The sequence below is a fragment of the Echinops telfairi genome, unplaced genomic scaffold, assembly GCF_000313985.2.
Source record: "Echinops telfairi isolate 266 unplaced genomic scaffold, ASM31398v2 ScPeMD7_10;HRSCAF=50, whole genome shotgun sequence".
In the NCBI taxonomy this organism is placed as follows: Eukaryota; Metazoa; Chordata; class Mammalia; order Afrosoricida; family Tenrecidae; genus Echinops; species Echinops telfairi.
Window position 1 is genome coordinate 4673078 of NW_022103907.1, and position 20967 is coordinate 4694044.

Here is a 20967-nt window from a genome sequence, read left to right on the forward strand (position 1 = left end):
GGGAGGAGGTTATATGTAGATCCTTATAATCGGTTCCCCCTTTCTACCCCACCCTCCCGGTATTGCCATTCTCACCACTGGTCCTGAAGGGGTCATCCATCCTGGATTCCCTGTGTTTCCAGTTCCTATCTGTACCAGTGGAGGAATATATATATTACCAGCTTTCGCAGGCAACAAAATTAAGACATGTCATAAACGGAGGGGGAAAATCTCAAACCAGAAGTCCATAAAAATATGTTCTATAAACTGGGAAAGGGTGTCAATAAAGTGGGTTGCCAATAAATCTGAAGCCCTTCATCGATTATCCAGGGTAAAAGATTTGGGTGAGTAGAATGAGAGAGACAAAAATAATTTGTGATCAGGGTTTTCTGAGAGGGAACTGTATGGTAAGTGGACATCTTGTTAAGGCAAAAGAGCAGCAGGTCCTGCCCCCACCCCTTTCAGAGTTAAAGGCTTTCCACAGCTCTCTGCAATGCTGGAGGCAGGGTCTGTACTGTGTAAGCATGAGCAATAGGTTTGACAGACCAGGTGGAAGAAATGGTAATGTTGGGCTTGTTAGAACAAAGGCATCTGAATGATTGCTATACGTGTAGGCAGAGATGGAAGCACAGGGAATCCAGGACAGATCAACCCCTCAGGACCAATAATGAGAGCAGCCATACCAGGAGGGGAAGGGGAAGGTGGGAGGAGAAAGGGGGAACCAATCACAATGATCTACATATAACCCTCTCTCTTACGGACGGACAATAGAAAAGTGGGTGAAGGGAACAGCAGTCAGTGTAAGACATCAAAAAATAATAATTTATAAATAAATTATCAAGGATTAATGAGGGAGGGAGAGGGAGAGAAGGAGAGGGGGAAATGAGGAGCCAATACCAAGGGCCCAAGGAGAAAGCAAATGTTTTGAAAATGAGGATGGCCGCAAATGTACAAATGTGCTTGACACGGTGGATGGATGCATGCATTGTGATAAGAGTTGTACAGGACCCCAGTAAAATGATATTAAGAAAAAATGAATGATGGTTAATAACCTACAGAGGCTGTGCATGGGAGCAAGTGCGAAAGAGAAAGAGCTTGATGGAGAGGTGTTTAAACCATTCCCCAAGTGACTGGCAGATAGGAATGATGGGACCCCCCAATAATAGCCATGAGGAATGGACCTCCCTAAGCTGAAGGCTGGGGAGAGCAACTGACCGAGAGCAAGAAGGAAGGGGGAAAAAAAGAAAGACATTGCTCAGGTCGCGAGACGTGAAATTCAATGTTCCTACTGATGGGCCCTAAAACATTCTGGAAAGGGATCACAAGAAAAAGAGTCAGATTCAAACATCTGTGGGGCCAGAAAAGAGCCAACCGTCTTACAACACGACCGTTCCTGTTGGAAAGTGCTTGCCACTCTCACTTTAGACTGTGTTTGGCAACTAGATGGACCATAGGAATTTTTATTGATGAAGAGTCATTTTTTAAGAGTTATAAAAGGTTTTAAAACGTTTTAAAACGTTTTAAAAGGTCAGCATTTGCCTTTTGAATAAAGTCTAAAGAAACAGAGAAGATAAAATTAATTTTTTTTACAATTACACCCCTTGTATCCAGCTTAATCCTGCTTGCAACGATCACGCAGGCAGACGCTTCTTTTCTCCTGAGGAATATATTCATCGATGGACAAAATACAGATCTTTATCACTTTTCTCTTAGACTGGACCTGCCCCCAAGCTCTTCCTTCCTCCAGCCCGGTAGCTCGGCTCTTGTCATGTCACCCCACTTCATGTGACATCGTTGTCCATGACCTCCCACATATTCAAAACAATAGCCCAGCTCTGTGGGCTGTCTTTCGAGGGCCTGTATAATATACGAGGGGCCATCAAAAAGTTCATGGGAAAACTCCATTATCTCCACATTCTCCTATTCCGTGAAGTTATGAAGCTCTTTCATATTCCCAATATTCTTGTCCAAATTTTCCCTCTCCTACTTCCCTGCCAAGCTGGGCTTCTCATTTCTCTAAAACAACAAAACCAACATCCTACTTTCCAACTCCTGTGCCTTCGACCACAGCATTCCTCTTTCACCTGTACCGTGACTTATCAAGACCAAGCACTTCCCTAGCAGAACCTTCCCAGGCCAGCCTAGACACATGTGGTTTGTCGTCCACTTGATTCCCAGGCCAGTCTCCTGGCAGGACTGCAGCCTTGGGTTCATTGAGCTCCTTGGAGCTCTGGCTGAGCAGGTGACGTGGGCCTGGGTGGTGCAAGCTGAATAGATTTCTTCTGGGAAATTTTGAGCACCTGAATAGTGGCAATAATGCATGGTATGCTACTAAATAGAATTAAAATGATGAATAAATGAACAAATAGACCCACAACTGAGAAATAAAGAAACATTTTTTTTCCTTACGGAAGAAAGCCAACTCATAAACAGTTGACCATCTTACAATCAGCACAGTAATTGATGAACTGCAGGATCATTAATGGGAGCGAAAATCAGTGGGTGAAAGTTTGATGAGGAACAGTCTCAAAGTACCTTCCCACATATTACTTATTAATCACAAACGGGAAAAGAGTCATCTTGCAGTGCAGTACACCTGGAGGGCACCTCCTTCACGGAGCAATCAAAGCTCGTGTTATTAACCATGGGAAAAAATTTTCTTGTGCTGCTTCCTGTCAAGATGTGCTGAGAAGGACGCTTCCATTTCTGTGGCATTCCTCCCCAAATGCAGGCTCCGGATCTCATGATGAGAAAGCGTGAGACTGGCCCCTTCACGGGAGGAGAAGAAAATAGCTGGCTGGTCTCCCTCAAAACATCAAAGAAACGCCAAGGACCAGTTTCAGATTATTGGAGACTAAAGAGGTGAAACGACTCCATGCCAGGCAGATCCAGGACCCCGGATTGAGGGTATCAAAGTATCACCAATAAAATCACAAGGGAAATGAAAGACATTTACATAATGCCTATGAATTGGATACATCAATGTTAATTGTCCTAATTTTATTTTATTTTATTCTGGAACGATGCTTTCATTTTTTTAATCCTTTTTGAATTGTTAAAAGATCCTTTTATTGGGGCCTCTTACAGCTCTTATAACATTCCATACACCAAGTGTATCAAGCACATTTGTACATATGTTGCCATCATCATTTTCTAAACATGTACTTTCTATTTGATCCCTTGGTATCAGCTCTTCTATGTTCCATCCCTCCCCCCTCTCACACTCACGGGCCCTTGATAAATTATTATTGTTTTCATGTGTCACACAGACTGCTGTCTCCCTTCACCCACATTTCTGTTGTTCGTCCCTGTCCTAATTTTATTAAAGGGGCTGCAGATCTGTAAAATAATATTCACAGGATCAGGAAGTATACTTTGAAACACTGAGGAGTAAAGCAGTGGTTCTCAACCTTCCTAATGTCACGACCCTTTAATACAGTTCCTCATGTGGTGGTGACTCCCAACCAGAAAATTGTTTTCGTTGCTACTTCATCACTGTCATTTTGCTACTTGTATGAATCAAGCAACCCCTGTGAAAAGGTCGTTCAACCCCAAAGGAGTCGCGACCCACAGGATGAGAACCACTGGAGTAAAGAAACATGATGTCTGCAACCTACCCTCCAATGGTTCAGAAAGAATTTTTGTTAGTCCATATACTCCACTATATACATAAATAAATACATAGATGTATTTATGTACTCAAATAGATACAAGTTTATGTGTGCGTGTGTACACAGAGGGGTAAAAGAGGTGCGATAAAGCAAATGTAAGAAAATGTCAACAGTTGAGGAATGTGGGTAAAGCACATTTATGATTTTCTATATTTTTCCTGGAACTTTTCTGCAAGTTTGAAATCATTTTAAAATACAAAGTTTTAAAGAAATATAGAAGTATTTAGTACAAGACCTATCCATTCATTCCATTGACATTAATTGAACACCTCCTTGGGCCAAGCACTATGCTAAATGGTTTAAGGATATCCAAAAAGAGTATTCCATGGGGCTAGTTTTCAGTGAAATGTATTTTGGAATATATTACTTTGTCTAAACTTTAGCTACCTCGCCAACTAGTTCAAACATGTTTACTTAGATATCTCACTCCTCCATACATGTTACATAGCCTTCGGCTTCAGAAGGAGCTGAGTCTATGAGTGAGTGAGTGAGTGAGTGAGTGAGTGAGTGAGCATGTGTGTCTGAGCTTTCTGTAGCTGACAGCTACAGCTGAGGATCACTCTTAAGCATCCTCAGCTGAACCCTACATGCCAAAATCTTCCCAGACTCTTACAAATCACTGCTGACTCACAGTGATCCCTCTGTGGATCCTACTGCTTATGGGAGTAGAAAGCCCAGTCTTTCTCCCTCGGAGCAGCTGTTGGTTTAGAACTGCTGGCCATGAGGATCGCAGCCCAACATATAAGCACTACACTACCCAGGCACTCCAGACTCTTCCCACCACTCTTCCCAGTCTTCATTAACAGAGTGACTGCTCAGAAAAGCAAGACTCCTGCCCTCCTCCATGACCATGAGAATGGTAATAAAATCCTAAAGATCTCCCCCTCTTTCCTTCTGACTCTTACACTAGAGTTGTTGAAGAAGTGGAGAAGGCCATCACCATCAAGGTCTCCTTCACCTCAGAAGGCCCCAACAATATTTGATAAAACATTGTTTAACACGATCACTGAAGACAAAATGGGTGCCTAAGCAAATGTGGTGAAGAAAGTGGATGGTGCCCGGCTATCAAAAGACATAGCATCTGGGGTCTTAAAGGCTTAAAGTTAAACAAGCAGCCATCTAGCCGGGAAGCAACAAAGCCCACATGGAAGAAACACACCAACCTGTGTGATTATGAGGTGTCGATGGTAGCATGTATCAGGTATCAAAAGATCCAAAACAAACAATTATATTGATGTGAATGATAGAGGTTGGAGTGGAAACCCAAAGTCCATCTTTAAACAATTGGACATCCCCCCACAGAAGGGTTATAAGGAAGGGATAATTCAACCAGGGTTCAGTATAGCACTGACGAAACACACATTATTCCTATAGTTCCTGAATGCTTCCTCCCTGCCACTACCATGACTCAGTCCTATCTTACAAATCCGGCTAGACCCGAGTTCACACATTGGTACAGATAAGAGCTCTCAATATATGGAATTCAGGGCAGATAAAGCCCTCAGGAACAGTAACAATATCATGAGGGTAGGGAAATGATTGAGGGAGGGGGAAGAAGGGGGAACCCATCACAAGGTTGCATATATAGCCCACCCCCACCCCCAGGGGGGCAGATAACAAAAATGTGGGTGAAGGGAGACAGCAGACAGTGTAAGACACCAAATAACAACAATAATATCTAATCGATCAAGGATTCATGAGGATGGGAGGGTAGAGTAGGGAGGGGAAAAAAGAGGAGCTGATCCCAAGGTTTCAAGTAGAAAGAAAATGTTTTGGAAATGGTGATGACAACATATGTACACGGGTGCTTAATACAATTGAATGATGGATTGTCCTAAGATTTGTAAGAGCCCCCAATAAAAATGATTAATTAAAAATAAGAAGAAACAACTGTTCAGCTGTTGTCATTTTTAATTTTTTAGAAATTTTTTCATTTTGTGACTGTTATTATTATCCAGAATACATAGAGCAGAATGTGCACAAATTCAACAATGCTGCATGTGCAATTCAATGATGCTGATACCCTTCTTTGAGTTAGGTTTAGTTCTTTCTATCTTCCTCATCTCCAGGGCCCCAGCCAGTGGAGACAGAGTCCTAGATGCTGGTATGGAGCAAGGAATGTAGGCGGCCCACGTGTAACAGTAAGTCATCAAGTTGAGGTAACGTCTTAGGTAACATCTTTACACAATAACCGGTAACGAAAGGCCTACAAGGCCTTGGGAGTAGATGTCAGAACAAGCATACTCACAGCTGCTTCTGTTTGACCAAGACTTCTTGTTCCGCCTTGTTTTTCAGCGAGTGTCTACCCCTCATGTCTCTACCTTTGGGGCACTTTCTTAAGAGGCCATGTCATTATAAATGACCAACGTGGATATTCGCAGGTGCAGGTGCAGAAGCTGGCTGGCAGAGATGGCACTACCTCTATAAATTAAAAACTTGGCTTTCCCAAAGTGGAAATAAAATTCAAAGGAAATCCTTTTCACCAACCCAGATAGATTCACCTCAAATGCCCCTGCCTGCACGCAGTGCTCCATAGCAAACCCTCCCTAGAATAGAGCAGGGCCTTAGACTGTCTGTCACTCATGAATTGAGGGCTTAATAAGATGTGGCCTTGAAAATGATTGACTCCAGCCTCTCGCCCAATATAAATAAGAAATTTCACAGACGAATGTCTTTGTGTAACACTTTCAAGAAGCCAATTTAATACTGATTTATTAAGTCAGTACAAGGTGATTGCTGAACGCAATGCAGTTGCTTGAGATGGCGGATGCGCCAGCCTGACGACCATATTAACCTGGACGCTCGCCCTACCTCTTGGTTGACTGTCAGATGCCACCATCCCTGACAAGGACGCAGCACAGAGAGACCTCGACTCTGAGCGCCAGAGCCCAGCGCTGACTTCATTGCAGCCCCTCCTGGTGACACCACTCAAACGGAATGAGAGCGTCTTTGGGGCCCTGACACAGAAATCACCTGGTTAGTCACCAAACCCTAAATCCGAGAAGTTGTGTGCTTGTTAGGTGCCGTAGTGTGGGCTCTGACTCGGTGACCCGATGTGTAGTAGAACGAAGCACTGCCCGGTCCCCACAGTGAGGGTCTTCCTCTTTCTCCTGGCAGTCTTACCACGCGCACCTTAGGTTCTTGAACATGACCTCCAAAGCCATGCCCAGTTTCCTATTCTCCAGAAAGCATGGATGTAGCAAGGCAAATGAAACGACCTTTCTTTGAGACACACTGGGCACAGGCATCACTCGCAGGGTTCATGTGGCCCGTTTGGGTGCCAAGGTTAGGGTGCTGCCACTCCTTGTCCACACCCGAGGCTGCCGTGTTCGCATCCCTTTGATTTCCAAGAGCGGAGCGGATGCAGGAGCCCGCACCTCAGCAGAGGTCTCGGGAGGGCACCTGAGAGCTGGAGATGAGGGAGGCAGTGGGTGTGTACCCTTTCTACCTGCACTGGAATCCAAATTTGCAAAGATGCTCATCCTGGCAGTGTCTCCAGGACTGGTACCCATGCCATCTGTCCCCCTGACCCTCCTCCACTTTCCCGGGTCCCAACAAAAGTAACTCAAGAGTTGTTAAGGGGGCTGAGGAAGCAAGAGCCCCCAAGTTCTTCTTCACCACAGAAAGTTCCAGAGGCAGGTGGGAGGCGATGAAAAGGACCTCCTTCTCTTTCCCCCTTTATGGGGGAAAAAAGGGTCTTGCCACAAGGTGACAATCCATATCCTCATGCCACAAATCTGGCTCTAGCCGTGACATTTATATATGTACTACAGCACAACCAATGACTGTGTACATTTTTTAATATCTTGATAGTAGCCAGAAGCATGTCTAGTTCCTTCTTTTGGTCAAGAGAGCAGCCAAAGATGAGGACATAGTTGAGGAAGAAACACAGAAATTGAGGTGTGCTGGATGACGCCCACTCTCACCCAGAACCTTGTCCCCGTTCTTCAGTGACAGCACGAGCCTCTCAGCAGAGCTGACTGACACCCGGTTCTTCTTGCCTCCCTTCCCGTGATGCCTTTACCCCACAAGTCTATTGCGGGTGTTCTATCCCCGGGAGGGCCTTCGTGGACCCACACCTGCTGCTAACAGCACAGACACACCTTTGAAGGGAGAACAAGAGAGAGCACCAGACCCGTGTTCTCTTCCAGAGGAAATGCATCTCCGCCAGCCAGAGGGGAAGCCAACGCAAAGACCCGCTTCTGCTTACCTTCTTGCCATTCACAAAGAAAACCAAATCGTCTGCCGTCATTGCGCCGGCTGGAGTTCCCGAAGGTCAGGCAGCTCCCTGCAGAGAGACACTGGCAATTATCACTGCTCTGGAACTGAAAGCCAGTGACACAGCCGGCCAATGGGAGGCAACCAGCTTGGAACTTCGGGGCAGGAGAGTTCTTGGCCAAAACCACCCTTTTACATAATCAAGGAAAACACAAACAGCAGCTCACACCCCCTGCACCTGTGTCAAAGAGCACAGAGGAAAGTGCAGTTGGCAATCAGCACGGCCAGCGCCAGGTGATTAGCTCTCCAATGATGTCCTCACCCAACCAGCTTCATTCAGCCTCCCACTTGTTGCAAGACGGAGGAGGGGCAGGGCCATGAGCAGAGGCCCTGCCAGTTGAGCTGCTTCACACCCTCCACACTTGGTGTGTCATGTGACCATTCGGGTTCACAGCCACCCAGACTCGTGCGTACATCCAAGACGTGTCCCCTCCTGGCCCAGTGGAGCACAGAGGACACAGGGTGTGGACGCCAAGGAACCAGGCCCCAAAGCTGGCATTCTGCCTCGGCAAATTATCACCTGCAGAGCTTGCTCGTTTTCATCCTGTGATGAGGGTAAGAATGACAGCCAAATCAGAAGGCAGATGGAGCCAGTGATGGATTTTAGACGTGCTTTGTGAATTGGTGAGGAGCCTACATACATAGCATTACAAAGACGCCTTCAACAAACACAGCAAAATCATCCTGATAGCTGCCCTGATTGCTGGAGACACCTATTTCTCTCAGGAAAATGTCCACGGAGAGTGTCTCACTGGTTGTCAGATTATTTTGTAATAAAATTATCTTTTAAACCAACTGAATTAAAACAAACACCTCACATAGACCATGCGAACAGAAAGTTGAAACTCTGCCCTGCCCAGGGTATTCATGGTATAAATACGCATGCAAGTTGTCCAAAGGGCTCTCTGTATCTAGCACCCGACTGCCCCACCCAGTCCTTGAGCTCAACACATGTGCGGGCATGGGGTGCACACACACACACACACACACACACAGCAGTAGCAGCAGCAGCAGCACTCTGGTTGTCCCAGTTTTTCAATGGCCTCCACTGTTAATCAGCCAGCCCCTCTGAGGCAGGACACTTCCCTACACCCCTGATTAGCCGTGGAGAGGAAAGAAACGGTAGTGGGCAGATGCCCTCAGTATAATGATCATCACACACGATCGCTGAAGACAAAGCGGGTGCATAAGCAAATGTGGTGAAGAGAGCTGATGGTGTAAGACATGAAAAAAGAATAATAATTTATAAATTATCAAGGGTTCCTGAGGGAGGGGAGGGGAGGGAGGGGAATAAATGAGGAACTGATACCAAGGGCTCGAGTAGAAAAAACATGTATTGAGAATGATGATGGAAACAAATGTACAAATGGATGGATGGATGGATTGTGATAAGAGTTTATGAGTCTCCAGTAAAATGATTTTTTACAAAAAAAAGAATGAAAGTCCACAGTCTCAGAAAAAAAAATAATAGTGATCGTCACAACCTCAGCTTGGACAAACTGAAGATTGTCAGAACATGCCAATCACACTGGCAAGTGCCCTTCTGCCATCATACCCTTTATTCAACCAGGCAAAGAAACTTCGTGGAGGGGGTGACCAATCCCTGCTGTTTGCTCTGGACTATCCTGGTCTTAGCACTGAAAACTCCACATCAAAGACAATTATTCAGTTCAGGGCAAGCTGGTCTCCGTAAAACAGAGGTTCTTAACTGGAAGGAAATTGCACCCCTCTCCTATGGGTTATTTGGCCAAATCTGGGGATATTTTCGTGTCTCCATTTGGGGGAGGAATGCTGCTGGTGTCTATCGAGCAGGTATAGGCCAAGGTTGCTAGTAAGTACCGTACAATGCCTAGGACCTCCCCCACCCCCACCACAAAGAATGATTCAGCCCCAAACGCCCAAAATGTCAATGGTGCCAAAGTTGAGAAAGCATAGCAGGAAGAAGAAAGGGAAGTTGGTGGGAGAGGGGCTGATCCTAGGTGCGATATTTTGTAACTTGAACAGTTCTCTCCGACTCTCACCGCTCTGTGTTTGAGACTTCTCTGTCCACCAATCTGCCCAACCCACAAGGCTCTCCCCTTCTTGGCCAACGTCTAAGAAAACTCAGAGTGAAGAGGGAGAGCTAAGAAAAGAGTTAAGGAGTTATGACTTAAAGGAGTAAGGCAAGTTCTACTTTGCCCATTAGGTCCCTGTGGGTGGGAATCCACTTGATGATACTAACAGCAAGAAGCCAGGCTTGCATAGTCACTTGACCCCTTAGGGGACTTTGGGGCAAATATCCCTCCCTCAGAGCCAATATCCTCATCTACAAAATGGGCATGACTGCATCTCCTTTATAAAAATCAGCTCTTAAGAGAATTAAATCATACATAGGTAAGAAGCACGACCCATAAACCAAGCCAAACGCACTGCCAGCGAGTTGATTCCGACTCATTGTGACTGTAGGACAGGGCGGAACTGCTTCTTGGGGTTTCTGAGACTATGAATCCTAACAGGAGCAGAGAGCCTCCTCTTTCTCCCAGGAGCAGCTGGTGGATTTGAACTGCTGCCCAATGCGTAGGTAGCCCACTACGCCACCAGGATGCCTGCATATCCCACAGTAGATGTGATTTTAATATCGGTTCACTCCTCCTCACTCAGTGAATCCCCACCCCCTTCTCCTACCTGGGGGTCAATATTCCTTCCATTCAAAGATGAAAGGGGGATCAATGTTCCTTCAGTGCTTATGCTGCATTCAGAAATTTTGTTTCTGTAACAATTACTTGGGACTCCAAACGCTAAGATTTGACAGAATTCCTGACGTCTTATGATCCATTCTTATTCAGTAAAATATTTGTGACCATTACTTTCTCAGGGATTTTTCAAGATATTATAAATCATGCAAAAACAGCCTAATAGGAACTTTTTTATATACTAAACTGAAGACTTCTCATATACGCCTTCAACTTTGGGATGAATTTTCAAACTTCAAATGAATTAATGCGGTTTCATGGTATAGAAACAGACTAACTGTGACTTCCGCTACCTTGCGTGAACACACCCAATTTACCAAGGGAAGTCTTGGTTTAGAGAGTGTGCTGTGTTGGTGCGTCAAGTCCAAAAGTCCATGCGAAACCAGAGAAGCCCAGAGGCCTCCCAGAAACACGTGTCTTCCCTCTTGGAAGAGCACTTTGAGGAAATAACCAGAGATGCAGGCAATCACACATGCTTCCAGGAGCCAGGTCATGATTTCTAGAAGAGTGAGCTTCCTGAGGGTGAGGCACTCCCTAGAGGAAGAGTGATTCTGGAAACATGTGGAACATTCCCTGAAGACTTGACCGGGGCTGGGTCAGCCGCTCCCAAGCTCTGAAACCTTTATAGCTTGGGAGCAGGTGCTGGGCACTGTCCCTGCACACTCCACAGTCTCTCTGCCTTGCCTGCTGGAGCCTGCTGCTGCTTCTGCAGCCCAGGGGGCCTGCTCACCCCCTCTCTTGGCATCCATGTGTGTATTCTTGTCTCCACTTACAAGACTCCCCTGTTCATTTTCTTGTCTCATAACAGACTCGAAAAGGGAGGAAATCACTTTTATTTTAAGATAGTCCACTGCTCATAGTTTTTCCTTTTATTTATTTGTTTGTTTGTTTTTTGTTTGTTTTTAACCAAGACCGGTTTTCTGTCAACACATGCTCCCCACTCCAGTTAAAAGATGCTTCTCTATCACTGGAATCTCACGGCCCAGTAGCGGAGTCCGCCCTTGTTCTCCCAGACATCCACATCATGAACTCATCCTAAAAACAGTTCTTGACCTGAAAAGCATTTCTTCCCCACGACATGATGTTATTGGACCTCCTCTCAGCTCCACCAGTTGGGCGGGATGCCACTCATACGCCCCTTTTCCAGACTTGCTGTCACAAAGCGAGTGAGTGCCGGGTACTGAATCTGTCGCCCACTTCCAGCAGAGATTCGGTCTCTGATGAGTCTTCCACTAACTATCCAGCAGAAAGCCCAGGCGTGTCAGGGGAGCACGCACAGCAAGCCTTAGTGACGGAAACCCAGCCTGCAGTTTGATGCTGTGCTTTGCTCTCAGAGCTAAATGCTGACCCCTGGAATCAGCAGGGGGCCTTGTGGAGCAGTGGTGACTCCTTAGGAAGCTACCTGCAAGGTCAGTAGTTTGAAACCACCAACCACTCTGCAGGAGAAAGTCGGGCTTTCTGTTCCAGTGAACAGCTACAGCTTCAGCAATCCACGATTGTATGATATATAAATTATGTACCAATAAAACTGTTGGGGCAAAATATATATGTATATTTTTATATTTTATAAATATATATTTTAAAACATTTTAAATATATATATATTTAAAACCGCAAGCAAATTCAAATGTACTTTGATCTGTCTATATCTTCCCTGTGTTTTCTTTTCCCCCTGTGTTTTTTGATAACGCCTTTGCACTCAACTCAAACCAAAGGTCACTTGTGGTGACATGGACGGCTTGGTCTCTCTTTCGGTTCTGAGTGGCTCGGGCACAGGCCAGGAAGGAGCAAACTGGCGTCTCCTCGCACTTGAATCCTCGCTGGCTTGCTCGCGCGCATGTTCTCTGTACACAGTATGCTCCAAAGAACGACAGTAGAGAAAGCCACCTGCCCATTGATTCCTGCTCCCCGTTCTCCTCCCCGGATTTGTTTTTCTTATAATTACCATCTGAAATATAATGTACGATGCACTTGCTTAAATGAGGGGCCTTTGAAATGTTTGTGGGAAATAGAATTAAAAGGTAAAAGGATTTTTCTGTGAGTGTTGTTAAAGCCCCTTAGAGTTGAGTGCCTGTTTCCTGAAGCCAAAAGATCACTAGCATGGCAAGGATGCCCCTCCATGGCCACCACCATCACCACCTTCATGTCGGGCTTCTGTTGAGAAGCCGCTGCTTGGCTGGGAGCTGCAGGTTCTAACTCCCTACTGTGTAGGCGACCCCGATGATTGCGTTCTAAAGAAGGCAGGCGGGGTGGAAATCCTATTCCCAACTTCCAAACACTCACTCTCTCTCATCCACTGGCTGTCAGTGTAGCATCAAAGCCCACGGGAACATAGCAAACAACAGCTGAAGACGGCCGAGCTTCCATCCAGGCACCTGGATGATCCAGGAGCCAAGCAACCCCTCCTCCCAAACCCTTGTTGCCTATTTAACTTTACAGGAGCAGGAAGTGTGTATTTATCTACTGGGGTTCCCATGCCTGTGGCAGCATCGGGTGTGACGTCCATTCACTGCGGTGGAGCCAATTCTGACTCACAGTGACCCTGCAGGACAGGGTACCACTGCCTCTGTGGGTTTCCAAGACTGCAGCTCTTGATGGGAGTGGAAAGGCTCATGTCTCTCCCTCAGGGGAGCTAGTGGAAAACCGGAGTGGCTTTCTCCTTCGTTTTCTTCCTACCAGCTGAGCCGCTCACTAGAAGTCGGCCACTCTCCCCAGAACCTTAAAGGTCAGTTGATTCGTGGCATTTATGGATGAATAGTTGAGATTCTAACTATGTTTGTGTCATCCTGAAGGCTAGAGAAGAGATGGAATTTGTCACGTTTCCGAAGCAGGAAGACGTCTCTATCCCCTTACTGACCGAACCAGTACTTTCAGCTCTTCTTGGAGAAGATATAATTCTTGCTATATAAGTACAGAGGGGTGCCAGTCCTGACCGGGGCTACTAGTCAGTTAAATCACGTCCAGAGAGGAGATCTTGTGAAGAAGACAAGACTTACAAGGCTGTGTGCCAGATCCTCAACCGAGTGTTCCTTTAGTTTGTTTGGTTGGTTGGTTTTTTTTGAACAGGATAGAAATGCCTCATAGGGTTTTGGTTTTTGACAAACAATCTTATTGACAAATAATTCACATGCCCTATAATGCAATAGTTTGAATATATTAAAAAGAGTTGTGTTCACTCTGGAAGATTATGTTGTGTGGATTTTATGTCAAGCAAACTACTGGGGGGAAAAAACAAAAACAAAATAGACCCCTGGTTACATGGGTGGAGGACGAGATGTTGCTGAGGGTACTGGGTTCTGTTAATGGTCGGGCGTCATATGGAAAGTCTCTCAATGGTGGCGGCATGGCAGGATGCGTAAGATACATGGCACTGAGTTATGTATGTACAAGTTGTTGAATGGGAAAACGCTTCATTGTGTCTATTGTCACAATTTTTTTAATCGGTAAAAGAATAATAAAACAACAATGAGAAACTTTTAAATCATTACACTATGATGTCATATAATTTAAATTGTAATGTAATTTAAATCATTACACTACAATGTAATATAATTTAAATTGCAATGTAATTTAAATCATTACACTATAGTATAATAACAATGAGCACAAGGAAGAGGAAAGTGTTCTAAAATTGATTGTGGTGATGATTGTACAACTCTTTTTCATATAATTGAATAATTGACTCATTTGATATGTGGACAAAGTGCCAAAAAATCCCTTTAACAATGAAATAAATAGAAAGGGTTGTGTACTCATCACCACTATCAACTGTGGAACATCTTCTTCATTTTTGTGCTCGTTGTTAGTAGCTGCTCATTCCCCCACCTCTCCTGCCAGAACCCTAAAAAACCACTAATCTAGTTCCTGTCTGCATAGATTTACCTAGCCTGGCTTTCATATAAAGAAAAACAGACAAGAAAACACTAAACGCCAACAATAATTACAGAATAATACACAGCAAAATCCCAATCCAAAAGAAAGCAGAAAATAATAATTTTGAAAAACTAAAAGAAATTTCAAATAGCTCCAAAGGAAAAACGAACGCTGTTAAAGTTTAACCTAACTCCCGGCATCCTTTCACTCTCAGATGCACTCTGCCGAAAGGCAAGGCTGGTCAGTGGAGGTTTGGTCCCCGTGGGTGGGGCTCTCAAATGGATTCTGGACTTTCACTGCCCTCGATCGCCTTCTGCAAACCAAGTTCTCTAGGCTATATCTTCTTGATAGGTTTTCTGAATGTCCCACAGCTTTCCTATGATGTAACTTCCTGTTTTAAAGCGGAAGAAGCTGGCTAGGATCAGAAAGGTAGAGGATCTCACACAGAACCATACGGTTGGTAAGAGGCAGAAGCAGAATTTAAATTCACATGCCTCCAAATTCTAGAATAATCTTCTGAAATCTGGACAAGAATAGAAAGACGAATCTAGGTTTTCCTAGCTAGATGCCACCCAGAATGACCCTTTTACTAGGTATAGGGAATGGGGGCCTAGGGAGGGAACCACAGACCACGTGACGGACAGAGGTCTAAAGGACCCTGGAAAGATGGCAGCACTGAGACACTTTGACCTTGACAGAGCGGGAGCAAGGGAGAGGAGGGATACAGTAAGACCCCTGGCTTGTAGTGCCGCAGGACCTGCCACGGGTGCTTCTTGCCTGCCTCCTAATAAACGCACTGAGATGGGTCATGCCCATGTTCACTCCTCCCGTCACCACACTGTGAACAGAAATCATGATTACCAGGATGACCGGTGAAGTGAAGAGGTTACAATTCAGGTGAGAGATGATCGGGATACAGGTGATCTATCCACACAGTTTCTTCCCTGCTGTGCCTACACAGCTCACTCTCTCTGGCCCTCAGCCCCTTGGCCTGTCCTCTACCCTGCTCTGGGAATGTTACAAAGCTCTTTGAGGGCTGCTAATAAATGCCCAAAGGGCATGTCACTCTGCTGTAAGTATCAACTGAACTCAAAGACACAGCTCCAGCTCTGTGGGTCAGAGATTACCCCCGCCCCACCCTCCATTAGCCAGCCTCCCATCCCAAAGCACTCAACTGCCCTTGCCCTGTGGGCTGGAAGTCCACCACTGTGTCTCATGCTCTGGCTCCTGGTTCTGCTGCAGCTTCTGTGCTGTCTCCTGGACCCCAGAGGTCAATGTGCAGGGACTTCAAGGTCCAAAGGATGCCCTCCACTCCTGGGGCCTCTCTCCTGCTGGGACCTTGAAAGAGTCCCTCTTGTGCATTTGAGACGGCTCAACTGATGCCCAGCAGGATGGCAATGACCATCACAGCTGTTCACACCACCCACAGGTAAATCCTAATCCAATCAGTATCTCCCCTCATCTGCTTCCTCCGACCCAGCAGGAACACGAAGGTCGTTTGGTGAGGGTAACAGAGACTATGGCTAGAAGGGCCTATGAAATAATTGGCTGCATTGCACAGGGAAAGAGGAACCAGAAGACGAGAAGTCCACGCACTCTTAACGGTCACCCATCTGACAACTGGGGTCCTGAAAGAGCTGGAGAAGGCCCCGGGCCCCAGTGTCCCTCTGCTAGGAGAAGCAGAAGAAAAGACAGCAGAAACCACCACCCCTCACCCCCCACCACCCACCCCCGCCTCTTTCTCAGGATCCCAGGCCCAGGAGGGGCGCCGGGTGCAAACAGCACTTGGATCTGGGCCTCCCTCAGGCAGAAGCCTTGGAGTCCCTGAAGGATGCAAACAGGTAATATGCTCCGCTGCTAACTTACTTACAGCTTGGACACTTGAGTTTACACTGAGGTGCCTCAGAAAAAAAAGCTTGGGAACAGCAGTCCTTAAAAACCCCTATGAAGTGCACTTCTCTGACACACACAGGCTCCTTCATAGAGTAGGAATTAACTCAAGGAACTCAAGGAAAATGGATTTGGTTTGGGTTTTTTGGAAAGCAGTGCCCCCTGGTGGCTAAGGAGCTACCCACAGAGTGGGACGTGGAGGGGTGGGGGTGCGGGATTGTGAGCCTGCACAGGAAAGGCTTTAATGCCCCTTAAGTGGCACTCATGGACCCAAGCCAAGCCATTGATACTGGCAGGACAGATATAGGGATGAAGACAGCAAGCTCACTGCCATTGAATCCCTTCTGACTCCCAGCAACCCCGTCTGGAGCAGACAGCTTCCGCCTTCTCCCTCCAGGCACACTGGAGGGTTTGAACCACTGACTTCATGGTTCGCAGCTCAAGGTGCAGCTCACCCTGCCACCAGGGCTCCTTGGGAAAGCAGACGGACTGAAGGAATAAATCATAGAAGAAGAGTGGGTCCCAAGAAGCATACCCTCAAAGAGGAAACAGGAGTTACGTCAGGCACCACGTCATGGCCGCTTGGTCAAGCTTCCCATCCCTGCAATGTCTTCTGTCTCCAGCTGACAGGTCAAACCAGAATACGTCAGAGTCACTGGAGCCTGGGCAACTATAATTTTGTCATCTAGATCACTATCAGTATTTTCATAATATGACATGCCTCCTATTCATCTTCTCTACCTTGAGCTCACCCTTCTTTGAGACTCGCCCTGTAGAAGTCGCTAGTGAGGTGACAAGAATCTGAATGCTGGCTGCATGGTGGTTGAGTCACCCATCCTCCACAGCCACAACTGGGGGTAGAGCAAGACCCCAGCCCCAGGGACCAGCTCTGGGAATGCTTCCATGATGGGTGGATGAGCAGAGCGTGTAAGTTTGTTCAAGAAAGAAAGAAAATGTCTATCTTTCTCTTCGTCAAAACCCTACCAGTCTCCTGTGTGTGTGTGATCAGAAGCTCCTTTTAACTGGTGGAGACAAGCAAGTGTTGACTCGAAAGGGATTCATGGGAAGAAACCCAATCTAGCAGACAAAAGACTCAGATGACAACAGACGATCTTCTCTTCTCTCTGTCACCTTCAGCAAGATCCTTTCTCATTCATGAAACTCTAAATCACCTCCCAGCTTGGGCGTTATGGCTTCAGATAATACTTGGATATTTTTTTGCCTCCTCTGGCCAAGGGCAGAGGCTGCTCTTGAGCGCAAAACCCTTGTGGATGTCCTCTGAGTCGCACCCATCTCTGAGCAAATCATAACCTGCCTACAGGGTACACACACACATACCCTGCCTTCATGTCCAGCATTAGCGTCCCTGAAGCGATAAAGAAAAGAAGTCCAATATTAAATTATAGAAATGTTCTCATCTATTTTATGCATCTCATTTTCATGTAACTATTTGGACCAGTGCTTCCTGAAATAGTGCCCTTGAGTAATCTCCTCCTCTTTAGTAAGCCTCTGACATTTGCATAATCTTTTGTGGTATTACAAAATCTGTTAGCCTGAGATGCTTGTTGACCAAGGGGTGAACTTGAAGGCAGAGAGGCCCATGAGGGGGTGGACCAGCTCTTGACCATTGTGCCACCAGGGCTCATGAGGCAAGCAGCAGAAGATGTATGTCTCCTCCTCATTTCCGTCCAGGTTCCCATGGATTATCTCAAGACTCTCAATTAATCCATCCATTCTGAAGAAATTAACTGAAACCGCTGTCAGGCCATATATAAGGAGGGTCCTGGAGCTAAAGGGCTAAGACAGACAAAGAAATAGGTAACAAGCAACAAGAAGTTGGGAGCCCCAGTCTGTACCATCCTTTACAGTAGCTCAGAGTGGTCTACAATCTGTTACATTAGACTAACCAGGGGCAGGGATGATGGGATGAGGTTTGTTAATAGTGCAAACACAGAGACCCACCAGTTCAACAAAAATCAGAATCTCTGGCGCTGCGGCCTAGAAATCTGAACCCTTATCTTGTTCCCCAGTGAATCCTTATATCTACTTGTGTTTGTTTCCTGCTGCCCCTATAACGAACCACTACCAATGCCATGATTAAAATAACACAAATAAACTATTTCACCCTTTTGAAGGTCAGAAGTCTCCCTGGATGAAAACCAAGGTGGCAGCAAAACTGTTCATTTCTAGAGGTTCTAGAAAGAGTCTGTGTCCTCACATTCTGCACAGCTGAGAGCCTGCCCATATTCCTTTGTCCATCACTGCTTCCTCCATCCCCAGAGGACAGTAACAGCAAGTCTGGACAAATCCTTCTCCCCTGGCATCACCCTAATCTCGTTGCTTCTCTCTCCCAATTCTTAGACTCCTTGTGATTCTATTGCTCCTCTAGGCCAACTTCAAATAACCCAAAGGGATAAAGAAGCCAACTCATTACCCTGTGTCCATCCGAACTCATAGCACTCCTCTAAGTCTGAGTGAAGTGCCCCATAGAATTTCCAAGGCTGTAATATTTACAGTTCCCACTTACTTGTCTGTCATACCGTTGTGGCTTAAAGGGTTGTTGTAATGCTCACAGCTATGCTACCAAATATTTCCACTATCAGCAGACCCATGCTGGACTTTCAGTAGAGCTTCCAGGTTAAGACAGACGAGGAAGAAGAACTTCGATGATCTACTTCTAAAAATGATGTTCGGTGAAACTTTATGAATAGTGAAGGAATGTTGTCTAAGAGAGTGCCAGAATATGAGCCTCTCAGGTTGGAAGCCATTCAAAAATAAGGGTTCAGGGAGGAGGGGGGAAGGAGGGGGGGAAATGAGCAGATGCCAAGGGCTCAAGTACACAGCAGGTGTTTTGAGAATGATGATGGCAACATATGTACATATGTGCTGGACACAATTGATGTGTGTATGGATTGTGATAAGAGTTGTATGAGCCCCTAATAAAATGATTGAAAAAAACTCACTCCTAACAAAAACACAACTGGGGAAGAACCACCATCTCAAAGAAGAGTCAACCTTAATAAATTGGATGGAGCCAAGCTTTCCGGGCCTTCATTTGCTGATGGGGCATGAATCAAAATGCTAAGAAACAGCTATAAACAGCCACGAATGATCAGAATGAAGAAGGTGTGAAGCATAATCCTTGGAAAATTGCCAGTTGTCAAAAATGAAATACAATGCATAAAGATTGATATCATAGAATTGACATCATAAAATGAATTGGGATTGGCCACATAGACTCAGACACTTATAGTCTAAGTGTCAGAAATGACAAATTAAAGAGGAATGTCATCACATTCATTATCAAAAAGAACATTTCAAGATCTATCCTGAAGTACAACACCATCAGTGATGATACATGTTGAGACTTTTACTTTTAGTCACACACCCACAACTAATGCCAAAAAAAAAAATCAATTGAAGAATTTCACCAATGTTGCAATCACCGGTAATTATCAATACATCTTGGTTGCATGTCTGAAATTAATCAAACATGCCGTCAAGAGGTGTTGACAATTACCGGTGATTGCAATGCAGAAGTTGGGAACAGAGAAGAATTAGTCATTGGAAAAGAGAGCCTTGGTGGCAGGAATTATACCTGAGATTTGAAGACCAACAACTTATTCCTTGCTAATATGTTTACTCAGCAAATGGAGAGCACACATGTGGACCTCATCAGATGGAGAACATAGGAACCAGATCGACTGTGTCTGTGGGAAGAAATGATGGAGACGTGCAGTATCGTCAACCAAAATGAGGACAGGGGCTGCTGACTATGGAACAGATCAGCGATTGCTCATATGCAAATTCAAAATGAAGCAGAAGAAGATTAAAATGGATCCAGGAGAGCCTTAAACACATGCCACATAAATAACAATAGAGGTGGCGTCCTGAACCCCAACGATCAGCCCAATTGTGGTGTGACATCTAGGACATCATGAATGAAAAAAGCAAAAGTCTGTTATAAAAAGACAGAAAATAAAGGACCGAAATGCCTCTCGGAGCAAACTCTGGAGTTGGCTCTTGAACATAGAGCGGCTAAAGTGAATGGAAGAAATGATAAAGGAGCTGATCAGAATAGTTCCAAGGGTTTGAGAAACCAAAATAAAGCATTACAATGAAATGTGCAATGATCTGGATTGAGAAGGCCAAAAGAGAAGAACACACTCACAGTGTCGCCATATCAAAAATATAAAAAAATTTTTAAAAGGTCAAAATCCATTTCAAGATTGATTTCAAGAGGTAGCATATAATCAAGATCTGGTGGGATTGAATTAAGCCCAGGCTGACAGAAAGCCTTAGTAAATTACGAAGCTCAAGAAATCAATGGACCACTGATTGAAATGCTCCAACAAATAGATGCAGCCCTGAACGCACTCACCCGTTTCTGTCAAGAACTTTGGAGCAAAGTTACCTTGACTAGAAGAGATCATTATATTTGCCCATTCCAAAGAAAGATGGCACAACAGAATGCAGAAAATATCAAACGATATCATATAGTATGTAGATCCCTCCACCCTCCCAGTATCGCCACTCTCACCACT

General features: G+C 45.4%; 1 protein-coding gene across 1 annotated transcript in view; it reads right to left on the minus strand.

The window, feature by feature from the left end:
• Positions 1-7944, minus strand: part of XDH (xanthine dehydrogenase) — a 67709-nt gene extending 59765 nt beyond the window's left edge. The window contains exon 1 of the mRNA XM_004711150.2: positions 7861-7944. Within this exon, the coding sequence (XP_004711207.1) occupies positions 7861-7902 (42 nt within the window). The 5' untranslated portion in view covers positions 7903-7944. The remainder of the gene's footprint in view (positions 1-7860) is intronic.
• Positions 7945-20967: the final 13023 nt, after the last annotated feature.